The sequence below is a fragment of the Lupinus angustifolius genome, chromosome LG08 (genome assembly GCF_001865875.1).
Source record: "Lupinus angustifolius cultivar Tanjil chromosome LG08, LupAngTanjil_v1.0, whole genome shotgun sequence".
NCBI classification, from domain to species: domain Eukaryota; kingdom Viridiplantae; phylum Streptophyta; class Magnoliopsida; order Fabales; family Fabaceae; genus Lupinus; species Lupinus angustifolius.
The window spans coordinates 19,186,047-19,203,174 of NC_032016.1; the positions used below are offsets into that span (position 1 = coordinate 19,186,047).

Sequence of the window (17,128 nt, forward strand, 5' to 3'; positions counted from 1 at the left end):
CTTCAACTGGGAACGTTAGAGAGAGAAAGCGTAGAGAGAGAAATTTTAGAGAGAGAAACTGTAGACAGAGAAAGTGGGTGAGAGTGATGCTAAGGTTGAGAGAGAAGAGAAGAGGAAGAAGAAAACGGGACGGGGCCGTTTAATTTGACGCCGTTAGGTCCTATCTTCGGTGCGGTTCCTCTGTTTTTAGATTTCCCGTCGAATGTTACGGCGTTAGTTGTTGGTGCCTGGTTTCTGGAAATTATATATGCCGACATGTGATTTTTTTTTTATTTAAAAAATATAGATAGTGAATTAGTTTGTTTAGAGATGCATTATTTATGTATTGCACTTTTATTTAAGAAAAAGAAAAAATATAATTAACACGTGATTTATTTATACTAACGTGTCATCAGTCACTCTGTATCTGCTGATCCGCATTTTTACTTTTTAATATTAAATATTTAATTTGTATATATTTCATTTTAGGAATTATATCACTTTTTTGTACATGGTATTATAATTTTTTGATAAAAATATAAAAATATTTTTCTTCTAACCTTCATATATATTTTTTATTGTATGGAAAAATATTGTAATAATTATTAATTTTAAAGGCAAAATAGGTAAGTGAAAATTATGTCATATATGTAGTTATTATATGTTTTGGTTTTATATATAGTATAGATATAATGCTCCAGCACTTAAATTCCAACTTGTACTTTTTATTTAGTACTAGCGACTTACCCGTACATTTGCATGAGTACTATTTTTTGCCGCATGACAAAGAACATACATATTACATGTGGATTGTCTCTCTAAGTATAAGAAAAAATTAAAATTTTCTTATTTTGAAATTGATATATCCTTCAAAATTCAATGTTCCTCATTGTTCAACTTGACAAAGTTTAAATATATACACTATCATAGTGTTGTTGAAGAACTTAAGTTTATGATATGGAAAAACAAAAATTGTAAATGAGTTTAAAAATTGATGAGTTAATATGTTGAATGTTTGGTCCTCGTTAATATTACACATATCAATAGAATTAGAATCGTTGTGTTCTTTTTCATCACCTAATATTATTAAGTTTAAAAATATTGCATCAACAACTTAATAATTGATTGAGTTAGATTACAAATATTTTTACTTGGAATTAAACTCAAAACATACTCATTTATTTGATGAATAATGAATACTTTCAATAGTTTATTCAAGTATTATTATTGTTTATAAAAACTTTTCATTTTTTAGTGATATTTAGATTTGGATAAGTACTTTGAACTATGACATCTATTGGCTTATCAAAATTAACACATGTATATGTATTAGAAAGGGAATGAAGTAGTTATGAAAATTGTAAAGAAAAAATAGATAATATAACTCTAAATAATACAACCCAATGTTATTATATGTTGTGTTAAAGCGATTATGTACAATTACTAATGAATTATTATGATATTTTAAAATTATAACTTTGTCTTGATTATATATTTTCACCCATACAATTTTTACACAAGAATATTTTAATGATCTACAATGAATGATAGATGACACATAAAAATGACATAAATTGAGAACATTTTAAAATCTATTCAAATACGTAATTACTACATATTCCAATTTACTATATTTAAAATTCATAGCAACTTTAATACATAACTTTAAAGTAGAAACTAAATCATCATAATTAATGTCAATAATTCCTTAATTTTAGGAAAAGAAGCATTTGAGAACTATCAAGTTTTCTTTTTAATTAGTATTAAAAATGATTAACTTTATGAAATAAATTAAATATCATCAAATTTCCTCACTAATTGTAATATCACAGTTCATTCTATTAATAATACGATTGTAACTTCATATTAATGCACTTTAATGATATTAAATGAGAATATTTTAAGATCTATTTAAATAATTAATATTAAACATTGTTATTTTTATGAAATAAATTCACTATGTATCATTTTTTAGTCAGACAGAATAATAACAAATTTCCTTATTAATTATAATATAATAACTCATTCTTTCTATTAATAATAATATTAGATTTCTGCTATTTAAGTTTTAAAAAATGATTAAATAATAGTAATTGAGAATGTTTTAAGATCTATTTAAATGCATAATTACGACATATTTCATTTACTATTTTTAAAATATTTTTTCAAAATTTCATAACAACTTTAAAATATAATTTTTAAATAAAAACAAAATTATCATTTTTTATCGGCAAGGTTAGGATGTTACTATTTTTTGTGGGCGATACTCGAACTCTCAATCTCCTTCACTCCAACCCCAACCTTCAACTACCTTATAACTCATTTGTATTTTTATTAAATTTGCTACAGGTGGGGCTTGAATCCACAACATCCTTCGTTACATTTCTTAAATTTTTTCACCTTAATCATTATGACTCACGATCATCGTTATATATTTGTTAATATTTATTAATTACATTATATATTCTATAATTGTTACGAAAATTCCTTATATATTTCATAATTGTTCTGATAATTTATTGTTATAGTTTTTAATCTTCTTAATCTACTATCATTAATATATTTTTTATGTTATATTTTATATTGTTACTATTATAATATAGCAATTGTAAAATATAATTATAAATTTCTTAATTACACTAAATATTTCATAATTGTTACGAAGATTCCTTATATATTTCATAATTTAGTTGTTCTTTCTGATATGTTTTGATTTATGTTGTTAATTGGTTCTTTTGATTTTGTACCTAATCCCCAAATTTATATTCTATTTTTGTAACTGATAAAAAATTTCCAACTATTCTATTTCTTCATGAATTTCGAATCATATGTTATAATTCTACCAATTTATATCCAAAATGAGAATTGCTTAAAATATGGAAATCATAAATAATTTAAACAAAATATATTTTCTATTGTTACTATATTATAATATTGCAATCGTAAAATATAATTATAAATTCTTTATATACTTCGTAATTACGCTATTTATTTCATATTTGTTACGGAGATTCCTTATATATTCCTTAATTTAGTTGTTCTTTTTGATAGGTCTTGATTTATATTTTTAATTGATTCTTTCTATTTTGTAACTGATCACAAATTTATATATTATTACTGTATCTGATACAGAAAATTCCAACTATTATATTTTTTCATGAGTTTTGAATCATATGATATAATTCTACCAATTTATATCCATAATGAACATTGCTTTAAATTTAGAAATCATAAATAATTTAAACAAAATATAAATCAAATCAATTGGTTATCACAGTCAAAATTCATTAGTTATATTTCTGTAAATTTATCTACATAATAAGGAATGCCTAAAATTTGGAAACCATAAATAATTTAAATAAAATATAAATCAAATAAAAATAAAGACATTATTCTTCTCCATATATGGGAAAGCCAAAAAGTCCACAAGCAAAGAACGAAGATATTATATTGCATTATTGACAACCCAAATAATACAAATTTTTAAGAAAACAATAAAATAAGGTAATGATATTTAAATAAAATTTTCAAAAGCACAAATATTGAGACAAAATGAGTGTGTTAAAAAATATATATATTAAAAATCATTGAACAGAGAAAATAAAATACAAAATCTACAGGTGAGTGAACAACTAATTATGAAACAAAAAAGAAGGTATCAATAACTAACTATGATTCTTACCTTATTTCAGATACAATCTAGATGTTTCTGAAACATGCAAAACAAAAATTAAAATGGTGATTTTTTGAATAAAAAAATGTATAAGTAAAATAGGAGAATGCATTATTATTTTTTTATTAACTAGATAATAAAAAAAAATTCATCTCACATTATCTATCGTCACATGTTAATTTCTTATTCATTTTTCTTCTCCAAAATAGTTCTACCTCCTTCATATGTTCATTCACACACTATATATTTATTTTCCTTATTGTAATAATATAATAATATTAAATCCGTTATTGTATTTCTTAATAATTTCAAAACAAAAAATATGTCATTGAATATTAATCTATGATGACTATACTATATATTTCATTTCCTTATTATAATAATATAAAAATATTAAATCTATTATTGCATTTTTTAATAATACCAAAACAAAAAACATGCATTACTATAAGAATTGCTGTAATTTTCACCATATTAAAGGTACTTTTCAGACTGAATTTTAATATCACAGTTCAGATTACTTGAATTTTAATATCACAGTTCAGATTACTTTAATTTTAATTTTTCCTTATTATAATTGAAAAAATCAAATTCGAAATTGAAGTTTTTTTTATAACTTTTAGAGAGAAAATTAAGGCGCAAAAATATTTTAAGGGAAAACCAAATTACAAAGAAAGAAAAAATGATTAAAATAAGATAAGATGAGGAGATAAATATATTAATAACAAAAATAACTTGAGGAAGATACCCTTACTTATCAGACGTTAAGAAAGAGAAATGTTGGAAGAACAAATCTACAAAATAATGAAATCAGTGAGAACACATCTACAAAATAAGGAAATCAATGAAAAAATAACCAAAAAAATCAATGATAAAAATAAAAACAAATCTACAAAATAAAAACATATCTACAAAATAAACAAAAAGATAAATGGTAAATATATTATTAACATCAGATTTACAAAATAAGAATAGATATGCAAAACAAATAAAAGAATGCACTTTAAAGAAAATGATTGGAAGAGAAAGAAAAAAGGACGATAATGAAGAAACATAATGAAATGAAACCAAAGAAAAAGAAGATTGGTGGGAGAGTAAGATTGTTGGAAGAGAAAGAGAAAGTCATGTACCTCAATAACAATTCAAATACAATTTAAAGTGTAATCATATAAAATACAATAATTGTTTATTAAATTATTATTATAATTAAGAAAGAGAAAGTACAGTGTGAAAAAGTATATATATGATAACCATGAAACCATTTAGGAGGGATGAAAGAGAAAGTGACATGTGACAAATAATAAGGTGGTAGAAGTTTTTTTTTTATATATAGGCAATATATTATTATTATTAATTGTTAAGTGTGTTTGGATGACTTGGTAGGAAGGTTAATGAAGAGAAAAAAATGTATGAATTCATATTTTATAAACCATAACTATATCATTCATATTTTATTGTTATTGGTTATACAAAAAAATATAAATATTTACACTAAATTTATAAAATGTAATGAATTGGGATATAAGTGAAGCTGATATAAATTAGCTATTTTTTGAAATATACCTTTTATATTTATATATATAAAATAATATATATATAGATATATTATATTAAAATTAGTTTTTTTTTATTCAACCAAAAAGTAATTGATTTTATTAAAAGTGGTTTAAAAGTCATCTTTTTCATAACATATATAGATCATATGAGTTGATGAGTTATATAAGATTGAACTTGCTATTCGTTCGAAGTTTTATAAATTCTAATCAAGTTGAGTGTGAATTAATTTTTTTTTACATTAACCTTGATTTGAAACTCAACTCAAACTAATCCTAATTAAATAGAGTCAAACTCATTTGGACTCATTTTCATTACAAGATATAAAAGTGAATAAAATAATCTTTTTATTTTTATTCATAAAACTTTAAATGTTTTGACAAAATAAGTAAGGTAAGAGTTGCTTTTTTAAAGTAAAGATTTATAATAAAATATAAAATATCAATAAGTGATTGGTTCGATGTCTATTTTCTCTCAAACAAAATCGAGCTGGAGTCTTCTGTATAAAGGAACATATGTTAAAAAAGCTATACTATAGTAGTTTCTATTTTAAATATAATTGTCTTCATATGAGGATACTTTGTGGTCTAAGGAGAGCTCAAATTAAGAAAAATTTAGGAGGTTTGAATCAAACATTTATAGTCCATGTTCTATGCTTAACTAACTGACAACAAATTAAATAACATACATATATGAATTGAGCTAATTTTATTTAATTATACACTACTTTCTTCATCAGACTTCATGTTTCGATATGCTTTTATCTTTAAAAATAATATTTGTAAAAATGAAGATAATAAATTTTGATTTGCCAACAAATCTATAAAACTCAATCGATGAAAATAAAATCTCTTTTTCTGGGGATAAAACTACATAATATATCATCTTAAAGTCCATTAAGTAGGAGCACCTTAAAATATAGGAATAACACTTATTAAAATTAGATTGGTCACAATATCATGTAATAGATTAATTTGTCATCTAAAACGCGAAAAATACACCCTCAATGACCTAAAAACTCATTTAAAATTTCAATATGTATCAATTAAACTCTAATTAATTGATATTACATTTTTCAATTTTTATTCAAGGAACTAAGTTAAATGATTATTTTTGTAGAAAAATTACATCTAAAGAATTTAAATTTAGGATATTTGAAATAGTATTAATTTAGATTATACAGAACTAAATGTTTTACTATTTATTAATAGTGATAAAATTTCATATTAGTAATGATTTAAAGTTTTACTTTATAGACACACAAAAAAAACAATGTTAAAATTAAAGAACTTTAGTGGGTATGTCACTATGTGGGATGAGGTATAAAGAGAAGATGCTAGAAGCATGAGATGTGACTTGTGCTCTACTCGGAGTAGGAGTTAAGCAATTTCCATTCCATCCTTGGCTCCTTGCCTCTGGTTATACTACAATATAATAAAAAACCTAACAATTCTATAAGATATAATAAATTACGACTTTTTAAAAGGATTAATTATTATTTTAAAAAATGTAATATATATGTACCGTCAGTGTAAACAGTTTATTCACCATTCATTTGTATTATTTTTTGTAAAAAATCAATAATGACTAAATACAAATAGTAAATAATGCCAATGTATAAATCTCTTAATAAACAAAAAGCATCAATGGTTTAAGAATATGACTCCTCTCAAGTACATACTTAAGACTAGGATACATAATAAAAATAAAAAATATCCAAAATTTTATTTTTTAAATTAAATATTTAAAAAAAATTCAACCTTATATTCTCGAATAATGGAGAGAAATCCATTTCATTATTTAATGGATGGTATAAGATTATCTATTCCACTTTTTGTATCTCATTTGTATATTAATCTAATTAACAAGTGACACTCATGTAAAAAGAAAATAAATTTTTTATACTACTTAATATAATATGATTAATTTGGGATATGAAAATATAAATTTTTGTGAATTGCAATCCATATCCCCTGTATATATATACACACTTTTAAAAAATCCAACGTACAATATCACCAATATAATTAGGTACAAATTATAGGAGCAAACACTAAGACTTAGGATCTAGGTTAAGACCCATAACCAAATTAAAATGTGAAGATGAAAGACAACTCATATTTATATTATGATAAGAAAATTTTGAAGTTTTCAATCCAAAATGGTACGATGTTGAAGCAATTTATGCGGGACAAGGATTTATTGTCTATATCTCTAAGTCTGTTTGAACCAATCAAAATATGACACATAAATTAAAAAGATTAAAAATTTATAATTAATTCTATTTTTACTTCATTTTAATTGATTCAAAATAGACTTAGAGATATGCTTAAGGATATGAGATCCTTATCTATTTATACAAGTACCAATACAAGGATGAGACTCAGCTGTCTCATAATCTATTATGTTATTTGTCTCATCCATTTACATATTGACATGTGGAAAATAATTTAAAACTTTTTTGCACCACCTTATTATATTCTCTTCATTAAATTTAAGCCCTTACACTTTCTCACTAATTACAAAAATCACTATACTCGATACTTTCGTTTCTCTTTCTCCTTCCTCTTTCTTTCTCTTTACATTTTATCTCAAATCCCATTCCCCTTGTTTCTAGAGTTTTACTAATTACAATTTCTTTAATTCTTTTGCTTATGCGATTTGAGTTTTTTTGTTGGATGTAAAATGCAATAACTAAGTTTTTATTTATTAAAGATTTAGTGTTTTGATTGAAAGGAAGGTATTTTTTATGAGGTTGTTACTTTAATTTGTGATAAAAATGAGAGCTTACCGTATATTTTGAAGAATGTGAAGGAAATGAGAGAGGATGGTAATTTAAAGAATTGTTATATCACCATTGTTGTTCTCCAAAAAGAAGCTCAGAGAAAAAGAAACGAGAAAGAGAAATGAAAGTATGGAATGTAGTAATTCTATAATTAGTAAGAAAGTGGAAGAGCATAACTTTAATGAAAAGAGTATAATAACTTGCTTTAAAAAATTAAATTATTTTTCACGAGTCAATATGTTAATGAACGAGGCAGGAAAAATATAGGATAATGGGACGACTGATTCCGATCTCCAATACAAATGTGTCATATATGGATTGGTCACATTCTTTGAAGTATCTATATAAGTACTAAAATATTTTGTTCCAAAAAACATATGTCCCCCTATTCCTAGCCAATAATATAAAATTGTTAGTTTTTATTTTTATGAATTTTTATTTAATGTAAGTGTTATTTTTCAACAATCTGGAATAGTAAATGAGTATAGAATTGGAGACAACTGATCTATCTCCTCCCTCCAATATAAGGTAGGATATATGTCATCTAAGATACATGTTCAAATCAATTCAAAAGTAAAACTACATAGCAAACCTATTAAGTATTAACTAATAATAGCATGGAACCTTATTGTTACTTAGTGTCTGTTTGCAAGTTGATTTTAGGAGGGGAAAAAATAGAAAGAAAAGACTTAAGAGTTATCTTGTAAGTATATTTCATAGCTCCAAAGCTTTTCCATTCCCTCCATTGTCATCCAAAAACTAACTTGCAAACAAACTCTTAGTCTTCCTTTGGTGTGCAAGAATTAGAGAGGAAAGGAGTTGTGAAGAGAGAAATAAGAGAGTTTGTACTTTTCTCCCCTTTGGTTGACATGTGAAATAGGGAAGAGGAAATAAAAATTTGTGGGACTCATGCCCAAAATCACTCTCTCCATAAATGCAAAGAAAGTATAAGGGAGAGGAGAAATGGTGAACAATGGCAAAAATACCCCACTTATCTTATTTTCTTATACAAACTACTACCCACTATATTAATTGATTTAATTTAAAAAATTGTGACAATTGCATTATAGTAAACAAGTTTTAATATCTAATATTACAATATTTAATTTTTTTTACTATGTTGAGAAGGTATTTTATTATTTATTTATGTTATAATCTAAATTATTCAATTAGAATACAACACTTCTTTATACTCTCTTTGTTGTATGAATATTTTTGTCATTTAAATATTTATTTTTATCTCTCTCTTTTCTCTTTCTCTTGTCTTTCTCTCATACCAAACAATATAAAAATCTACTATAATTCTTCTTTATCTCTTTCTCCCCTCACTCTTTCTCACCAATCTCTCTTCTCTCATTTTCTCTCCCTCAACCAAACAAAGCCTTAAGCTTTGTTTGAGAGTGAAGTTTTAGAGGGGAAGGGAAGAGATAACTTTGGAAAACCTTCCCCTTCTTTGAGAGTTGAGTGAAGGAGATAAGAAAGTTTTGGAGGTTTCTCAAACACTTCATGTGTCTATTTCATGGCATAAATTGTTTAACGTGTATTTTACAATTGAAATCCTTGCTCCATGCTTAAGTGCAATCATTTCAACCTAGACTTTATACGTAATCACTATCATTATCATATGCATTTTAGCTTAGCATGTAGCCAAATAGGATTGGTGAACTTATGGTGATGAACCATTAGCTTTGAGTAGGGATACTCTCATCACTAGAGAGAGAATTGATCTTTTTACACTTAGTTTTGGAATAAAAATGTCATTACAAGTATAAACAAAAAGATATAATTGTCTTTTAACATACTTTTTGTTTTATTTTATACCGCACTTCCATCTCTAGTAATAAAAAGGAGTCGACTCATTAACTTTCCATGATAAAAAATAATAGCAGTCACCCAAGTCATTTCTAGGACACAAAAGTCTCAACAGTGAATAGAGGGTTAGGTTAGCAAAAAATGAATATTAGTAGAAAAACAGCTAAACTAATTTATGGAAAGATCATGTTGATCTTTCATAGGGAATTAATCATGGTATCTTTCTTATTTATGGATCTAACTTCCATCAACTTCACTAAGTGAGAGCATTATGCACTGGATAACCATTTATCTTTCTTATCTTCAATAGCTTTTACTATGTTTTCTCCTTGGTTTAGGTTCTTCAACTCTTCTTGAATTTGAATTAGAGACACAGCTCCTACACAAGTATTTCAGTTCAATTAGAATCTTCTACAATCTGAGAAGTGCGCATATATTTTCAACTTGATAGAGTACCCAAATATTTAAGAATAAATAGTCAATTACCTGAGGCTGCAGTCACTTGTGACTTTGTCGGGTGTCCTCTGTCTATTACCCACTCCACTAAAAACGGAACAAGTGGTAAACAAACTTATTATAATAGTAAAATGAGAAAATATATAGTTTATGCACGTATGATTTTTTTACAATATTAATATTATCTGATATTCAAATGTTAACCATCATTCACTCTTCACTTTTTAAATAAAATGTAAATTATACTTAGTATAAAAAACCTTACATTCACGGGGTAGAGATATTAAAATATGTTATAATTGTTTTATCATCCTTCTTATATATATATATATGAACCTTGTTGACTTTATCATCATTTTCCCTAAGGAGAACTGGTTTAAGGAATGGGCAAATAAGAGGATGTTGAACCTCCTAAAGGGCACACATGATCTTAAAAACATGAAAACAGGTAAGTACATAGGTAGAAAAAACATCTTAATCTTGCCACAGCATTATGTGGTGAATTGAAATGGAATCCCGAAATGTTAAAGCATACAATAAAAAGAAGATTTAAGTGAAAAGCTATTTAATGGCCATTGATTGAGTATTGAGCAACAAAGTCGGTTGAAAATTAGAATTTGCTATTTTCTATTTCTCTCTAAATGCATTCCAACTAACTAATTTTATCGGTACCTAAAATTACAAGCTTAGTGTATTCACATTTAATTTATTGCACGCTAGGCCACTTAAAGTACTTTTAATCACAAGCTATAGCTATTATAAATAACACTAGGATCATTGGAGTATAGCAATTCATTCAAGCTTTTTTCTTTTCAGCTTTTACAGTGTTGCCATACCTTGGTGTGGCCTAGTTGTTTTCTCAATGACAAAGGTCTCCACTTTGCAATATGCACTACTGCATTTCTGGGTTCCATTCTTGCTTGTTGTGAGTTTCTGCTATGCTAATTCTGCTGCAGCAACAGAAATTTCAGGTTGGTGATCCATTCTATATTCACATATTGATACAATATTTTACATTTTTATGACTTGTGTTTTTTGACCTTTTGTGCAATTATTATTCAGGAAATGAAGAATTGGCAAAGACAAGCTTAGACTTTCATGATGAAGAAGCAAAATTCAAAGGGTTTTTTCATATAAAACCATTAGTCAAGAAGCCATTTTTCAAGAAATCCATTCCAATCGTTAAGCCTATACCAAAGCCATATCCACTAGTGAAAAAACCTATTCCTATTCTATTTAATAAACCTATATCAAAGCCATTCCCCATTGTTAAGCCTATACCAAAGTCATTTGGAGTGAAAAAACCTATCCCTATTCCAGTTTATAAACCAATTCCAATTGTTAAGTCCATTCCAATTGTTAAACCAATCCCTATTGTTAAACCAATTCCAAAGTTCATTCCAATTGTTAAGCCTATTCCTATTGTGAAGCCTATACCAAAACCATTGATAGTGAAAAAACCTAACCCTATTCCTGTGTTTAAGAAACCATTCCATAAACCATTTTCTATTCCTAAAAAGCCTTTCTTCCCTCCACATATTCCCTCTGTTGAGCCATAGTAGTTATATATAAAGCCAAAGTCTCTCTTCAAAAAACCTATCCCTTAACAGCTTAACTCTATAACAAGATACAACTCTTACTTCACAATCCCTTATGTTTCACATGTATGCTTAGAATGTTTATACACATTTCTAAAGCCTTTATATCCAGTTATATATAAGGTAAACTTGTATCTCGACATGATTGTGTTTGCATAATCTAAATTGTACCCTTAATGTGTGTTGTAATCGAGACATATATATGTAGTTAATGCTTTGCATCAATAAAATTCTCAGTGTTGCAATCGTAAATCCAGTATAAAGAATGTTAATGATTCTCAGTATCGTTCAACTAATATTTTCAGTTTTTATCCCTCTTATTAATACCGTACCGATCATCAAATCACAAGTTAGGGTAATAGTATAGTGGTTCACTAATTGAACCGCATATCAGTGAAATTAGAGATACATATGTAATATATTTTTAATGTTGAAAATCAATAAAAAAACTATTTTTTTTATTTTCAATAAAAATTATTGTTAAATATAAATAGGTCGGTATGACCGATATGATTCAATTGAAAATCGACTGGTATCATTGATTTTGAATGATATGATTATATGACCGATATAATTATTGTACCGTACCGATATTGAAACTGGTTCACCAGTTTATTTGTTGAACCGACATAAACGAGTAGTTTTTAGAACAGTCTCTTTTTATTCTCTTTTAATGTTACTTTGATTACGTGCATGCATTTAGATAAAAAAAACTAAAACATGGAAATTGGTGTATGAAAGAGTGATTGTTTAGTTGATTGTGAAAAGTGATTACAAAAAGCCACTCAGTTCATAGCACAATCAACTTATGTCCTTAACTAACAGAAGTAACATATTTATAAATGAAATAATATTTAGAAATAAGTTTATTTATATTTTATGTTACTATTATTTCGTACAAAATTTTAATTAGAATTCAATTATTAATTTATTGTTAATATTCTATTAGTTGTCTCTATATAAATATATTATCATATAAATTTATATTGACTCTAATCACTTAGACTAATAATCAGTTCTATCATATTTTATCTAAATAGTTATGACTAAACTGCTAGGTGGGGATTAATGAAGTCAATCACTATCCAACCAAATCAAATTCCCTGCCATAAGAAATCAGTTAAGGTAGTTAAAGAATATGTGTAATCCTAGCACTCATGATTCCTAGTTTATAGGGAAATCTCAACATTCCTACTGTATAGAAATCTGATTGTTTTCAATCATTATGGATCTCTATATATATTTATTATACACATATTGAAAAATATGCAAAAATCAATTTTCCTCATGGTATTAGAGCAGTCTAAGCATAACTGCATTTTTTTTTTCTCGATCCACTCTTGTTGTCTTGTACACAACACCATGAATTTATCCACATCTGAGACTGAAGCCACTCCAAACAACACTCCCTTTAGCAACATTTATAGATTTATTGTTCTCAATGTTGGCTCTCAACTTTACATCAAGCTTGATAGATATAACTATCCAGCATGACGTCTACAATTCATATCCCTTCCAACAGGATATGATCACTTAGGCTACATCAATGGCAACATACTTTGTCCAACCTTGAAAAATCATCCCTCATCAATCTAATATACACTCACTGAATTCGTCAGGACCAACTCATTCTACATGGAATTATCTCATATGTGGCTGCAACTGTTGTTACCCATCTTGGCACAGTTCAAACTGCCAAACAAGCATGTGAGACTCTGAAAACTATGTCTGCAAGTAGATCTAGAGTGTGTATCATGGCCCTACAACAACACATCACTACTTTCACAAAAGGCACACAACCTATGGCTACCTATCTTCAAGGGATCAAAGCTATTCCTAATGAGCTAGCCATCATTGACAATCCTCTAGACAATACATATTTAGTTATTCACACATTAAATGGTTTGAGTACAGACTACAAAGAAATATCTGCAACATTATGTAGCAGAAAAACTCCAATCACCTATGCTGAACTTCATGAGAAGTTAATGGATTTTGAAACAATTCTATCTCGTGACAACCAACATCAATCCAGCCCACTGGTACCTACAGTAAATGCAACTACAAGATTCAGAGGGCAACAAAGGTATAAACCTCAATTCAATGCTCCAACACCTTCAATCACACACAATTCCGATAAACAAATCATCTGCCAATTCTGTGAAAGACCAGGCCATAGTGCAAAAAGATGTTACAAAATTAATGGTTATCCTAAGAAGCATGGACCAAGACCATCAGTGTACATGGCTACTCATCACCCACCAATGCAAAACTCTAGTTGGATCATGGACACTAGAGCATCATACCACATTACTCTATATCTACAACAATTGACATTGGCAAACACATATCCAGGATCAGATCAAGTTATTGTTGGAGATGGCTTAGGTTTGAAAATCACCCACATTGGCCACACTACAATACCAACAAACACTAAATTGTTATCTCTTAAACAAGTCTTATGTGTTCCAAATATAACAACTAACCTTGTATCTGTCTCTAAACTATGCCAAACTAACTAATGCTCTGTTGAATTCTTCTATGACTGCTTCATTGTCAAGGACTTGAACTCGGGCCAACCACTACTACAAGGACCTCATAAACAGGACCTCTACCATCTACCTTCAACCACCAACTCCACTGCTTCACCTCATGCTCACCTCACTAGTCTTCACTCTACTTCAACATGACATCACAAACTCGGTCATCCTTTAGTTAAAATAATCAAGCATATGGCAAATCACAACCTTATTCCAATAAGAGCTCATGTCACATATGATTGCACCTCTTGTCATTGTGCCAAAAGTCACAAGCTATCATTCTCAAGTCACCATCTTCACAACACTAAACCTTTGGAACTCATCTACTCTGATGTATGGGGCCCTGCTCCTACCAAGTCTTTAGATGGCTTACTTTATTATTTAGTTCTAGTTGATGATTTCTCTAAATATGTTTGGTTATACCCAATGAAAAATAAGTCAGATGTATTTTCCATCTTTGTTCAGTTTAAAACTATTGTTGAAAAGTACTTTAACTTGCCAATTGTGACATTATTCTCTGATAATGGTGGAGAATTTATAAAATTGAAACACTTCCTGGCTTCACAAGGCATTACTCATCTCACAAGTCCACCTCGCACACCTGAGGTCAATGGCACAACAGAGAGAAGACACAGGCACATAGTAGAAACATGTCGAGCCTTGCTACACCGTGCCAACCTACAAGCTCAATTTTGGTCCTATGCTTTCCTCACAACTACACATCTCATCAACAGGATGCCCACTGCTAAGCTAAAAATGCAGACCCCCTTCACAGTGATGTTCAAACAAGCACCTGAGTACAACAAACTCCATTCCTTTGGTTGCTTACGCTTTCCATGGTTGAGGCCTTACACACACAATAAACTTCAAAATAGATCCCTACCTTGCATTTCCTTGGCTACTCACAAAATCAATGTGCATATCTTTGTCTTGAACCTCTTTCAGACATATTTTACATCTCAAGACATGTACAATTCATTGAGAACTCTTTTCCTTATGTCTCCTTAATCACACAAACCAATCCAAATCACCTTGCACCTGTTACTGAAGCCATACTTCCCTCCATTATTCCTCTCAAACATACCACATACCCACCCCTCCAACATAGCACAACCACACACTCTTGACATCCAAGACACTAACCAACCCACTACCACAACACCAACACCATCTCCACCAAACCAGACCTACATTACCAACCCACCACCTCAACTTCCCTCCAACAGAAGCCACCCTATGACCACCAGATCACAAAACAACATCTTCAAGCCCAAACAAATACTCACTACCACAAAACATGCCCTACTAGAAAATCTTGAACCTTCTACAATCACTCAAGCTCTCAAGATTCCTCACTAGAGACAAGCCCGCTCAACAGAATTTGATGCACTCATGAACAATGGTACATGGAACCTAGTACTTAGGGAGGAAGCAAAGAACTTAGTTGACTGCAAGTGGCTGTTTAGAATCAAAAGAAATCCAGATGGTACAATTGCAAGATACAAGGCCAGACTATTTGGCAAAGGCTTCACGCAAACACCTGACATTGACTTTAAAGAGACATTCTCACCAGTGGTTAAACCTCAAACTATTAAGGTTGTCCTCACCCTTGCTCTTCATTACTAATGGCCTATGCACCAACTAGATATCAATAATGCATTCTTACAAGGCTCTCTCACATAATATGTTTACATGCAACAACCACTCAGATTTGTGCACAATGATTTCCCTCATCATGTTTGCAAACTCAGAAAGGCCATTTATGGTCTGAGACAAGCACCTCAGATTTGGCATGAATCATTCAAAGTATTTGTTCTCTCATATGGATTTCAAACTAGCCTTAGTGATAGCTCCCTGTTCATCTACAATACAAATGAAATTAAAGCCTTCATCTTGGTCTATGTTGATGATCTTCTCTTAACAGGCAACAACAACAACTTCCTCAAAAATTTCATGGCAGAATTATCACTCAAGTTCTCACTCAAATACCTTGGCTTTCCTCACTACTTTCGAGGAATTGAGCTCATTCCAACTAAGCAATGTCTTCTACTCACTCAACATGGCTACATTCATGATTTGTTGGAAAAATTCAATATGGCAGGTTCTAAGCCAACCTGCACTCCTCTTGGCACACCCACATCCCTTAAACTATAGGATGGCTCTGCAGCAGCAGATGCACAAAGTTCCAGAGCAATTACTGGTGCACTACAATACATCACACTCACTCGTCCAGATTTGTGCTTTGCAATCAACAAGCTCTCACAATTCATGCACCAACCAACTCAAACTCATCTTCAACAACTTAAACATGTACTCATATACCTCAAGCTTACACTCAACTATGGCTTAACACTCAAGAAACCAAGTTAGCTAACACTACATGCATTCAGTGATACAGACTGGGGAGGGAATTTGGATGACAAAACCTCTACCTCTGTATTTGTCATTTACTTTGGTGGAAATCCAGTCTCATGGTTGTCCAAACGACAAAGAATAGTAGATAGATCCTCCATAGAAGTCGAATATATATCAGTTGCCAACACTTCAACTGAAATAATATGGTTACTCAACCTTTTTGGAGAACTTGGCATAAAACCACACACTCCTACTCTATTCTGTGATAATATTGGTGCCACCTATCTATGCTCTAATCCATTGTTCCACTCTCGCATGAAACACATTGCCATTGACTATCATTTTGTTCGTCAACTTGTTCAAATGGGAAAGCTAA

At 29.1% G+C, this 17,128-nt stretch overlaps 1 protein-coding gene across 3 annotated transcripts; it reads left to right on the forward strand.

Annotated features, from left to right (window-relative positions):
* On the forward strand, window positions 11,052-12,109 carry LOC109355010 (proline-rich protein 4-like). Of its 3 annotated transcripts, none has more exons than XM_019597897.1 (3): window positions 11,052-11,230; window positions 11,322-11,593; window positions 11,630-12,109. In XM_019597897.1, exons 1-3 carry the CDS (start codon window positions 11,122-11,124, stop codon window positions 11,816-11,818), a joined length of 570 nt encoding a protein of 189 aa, XP_019453442.1. In that variant the 5' UTR covers window positions 11,052-11,121; the 3' UTR covers window positions 11,819-12,109. The 3 variants fall into 3 exon arrangements, with proteins under 3 accessions (XP_019453442.1, XP_019453443.1, XP_019453441.1); XM_019597898.1 differs by having other exon boundaries at window positions 11,322-11,434; window positions 11,657-12,109; XM_019597896.1 differs by having other exon boundaries at window positions 11,322-12,109.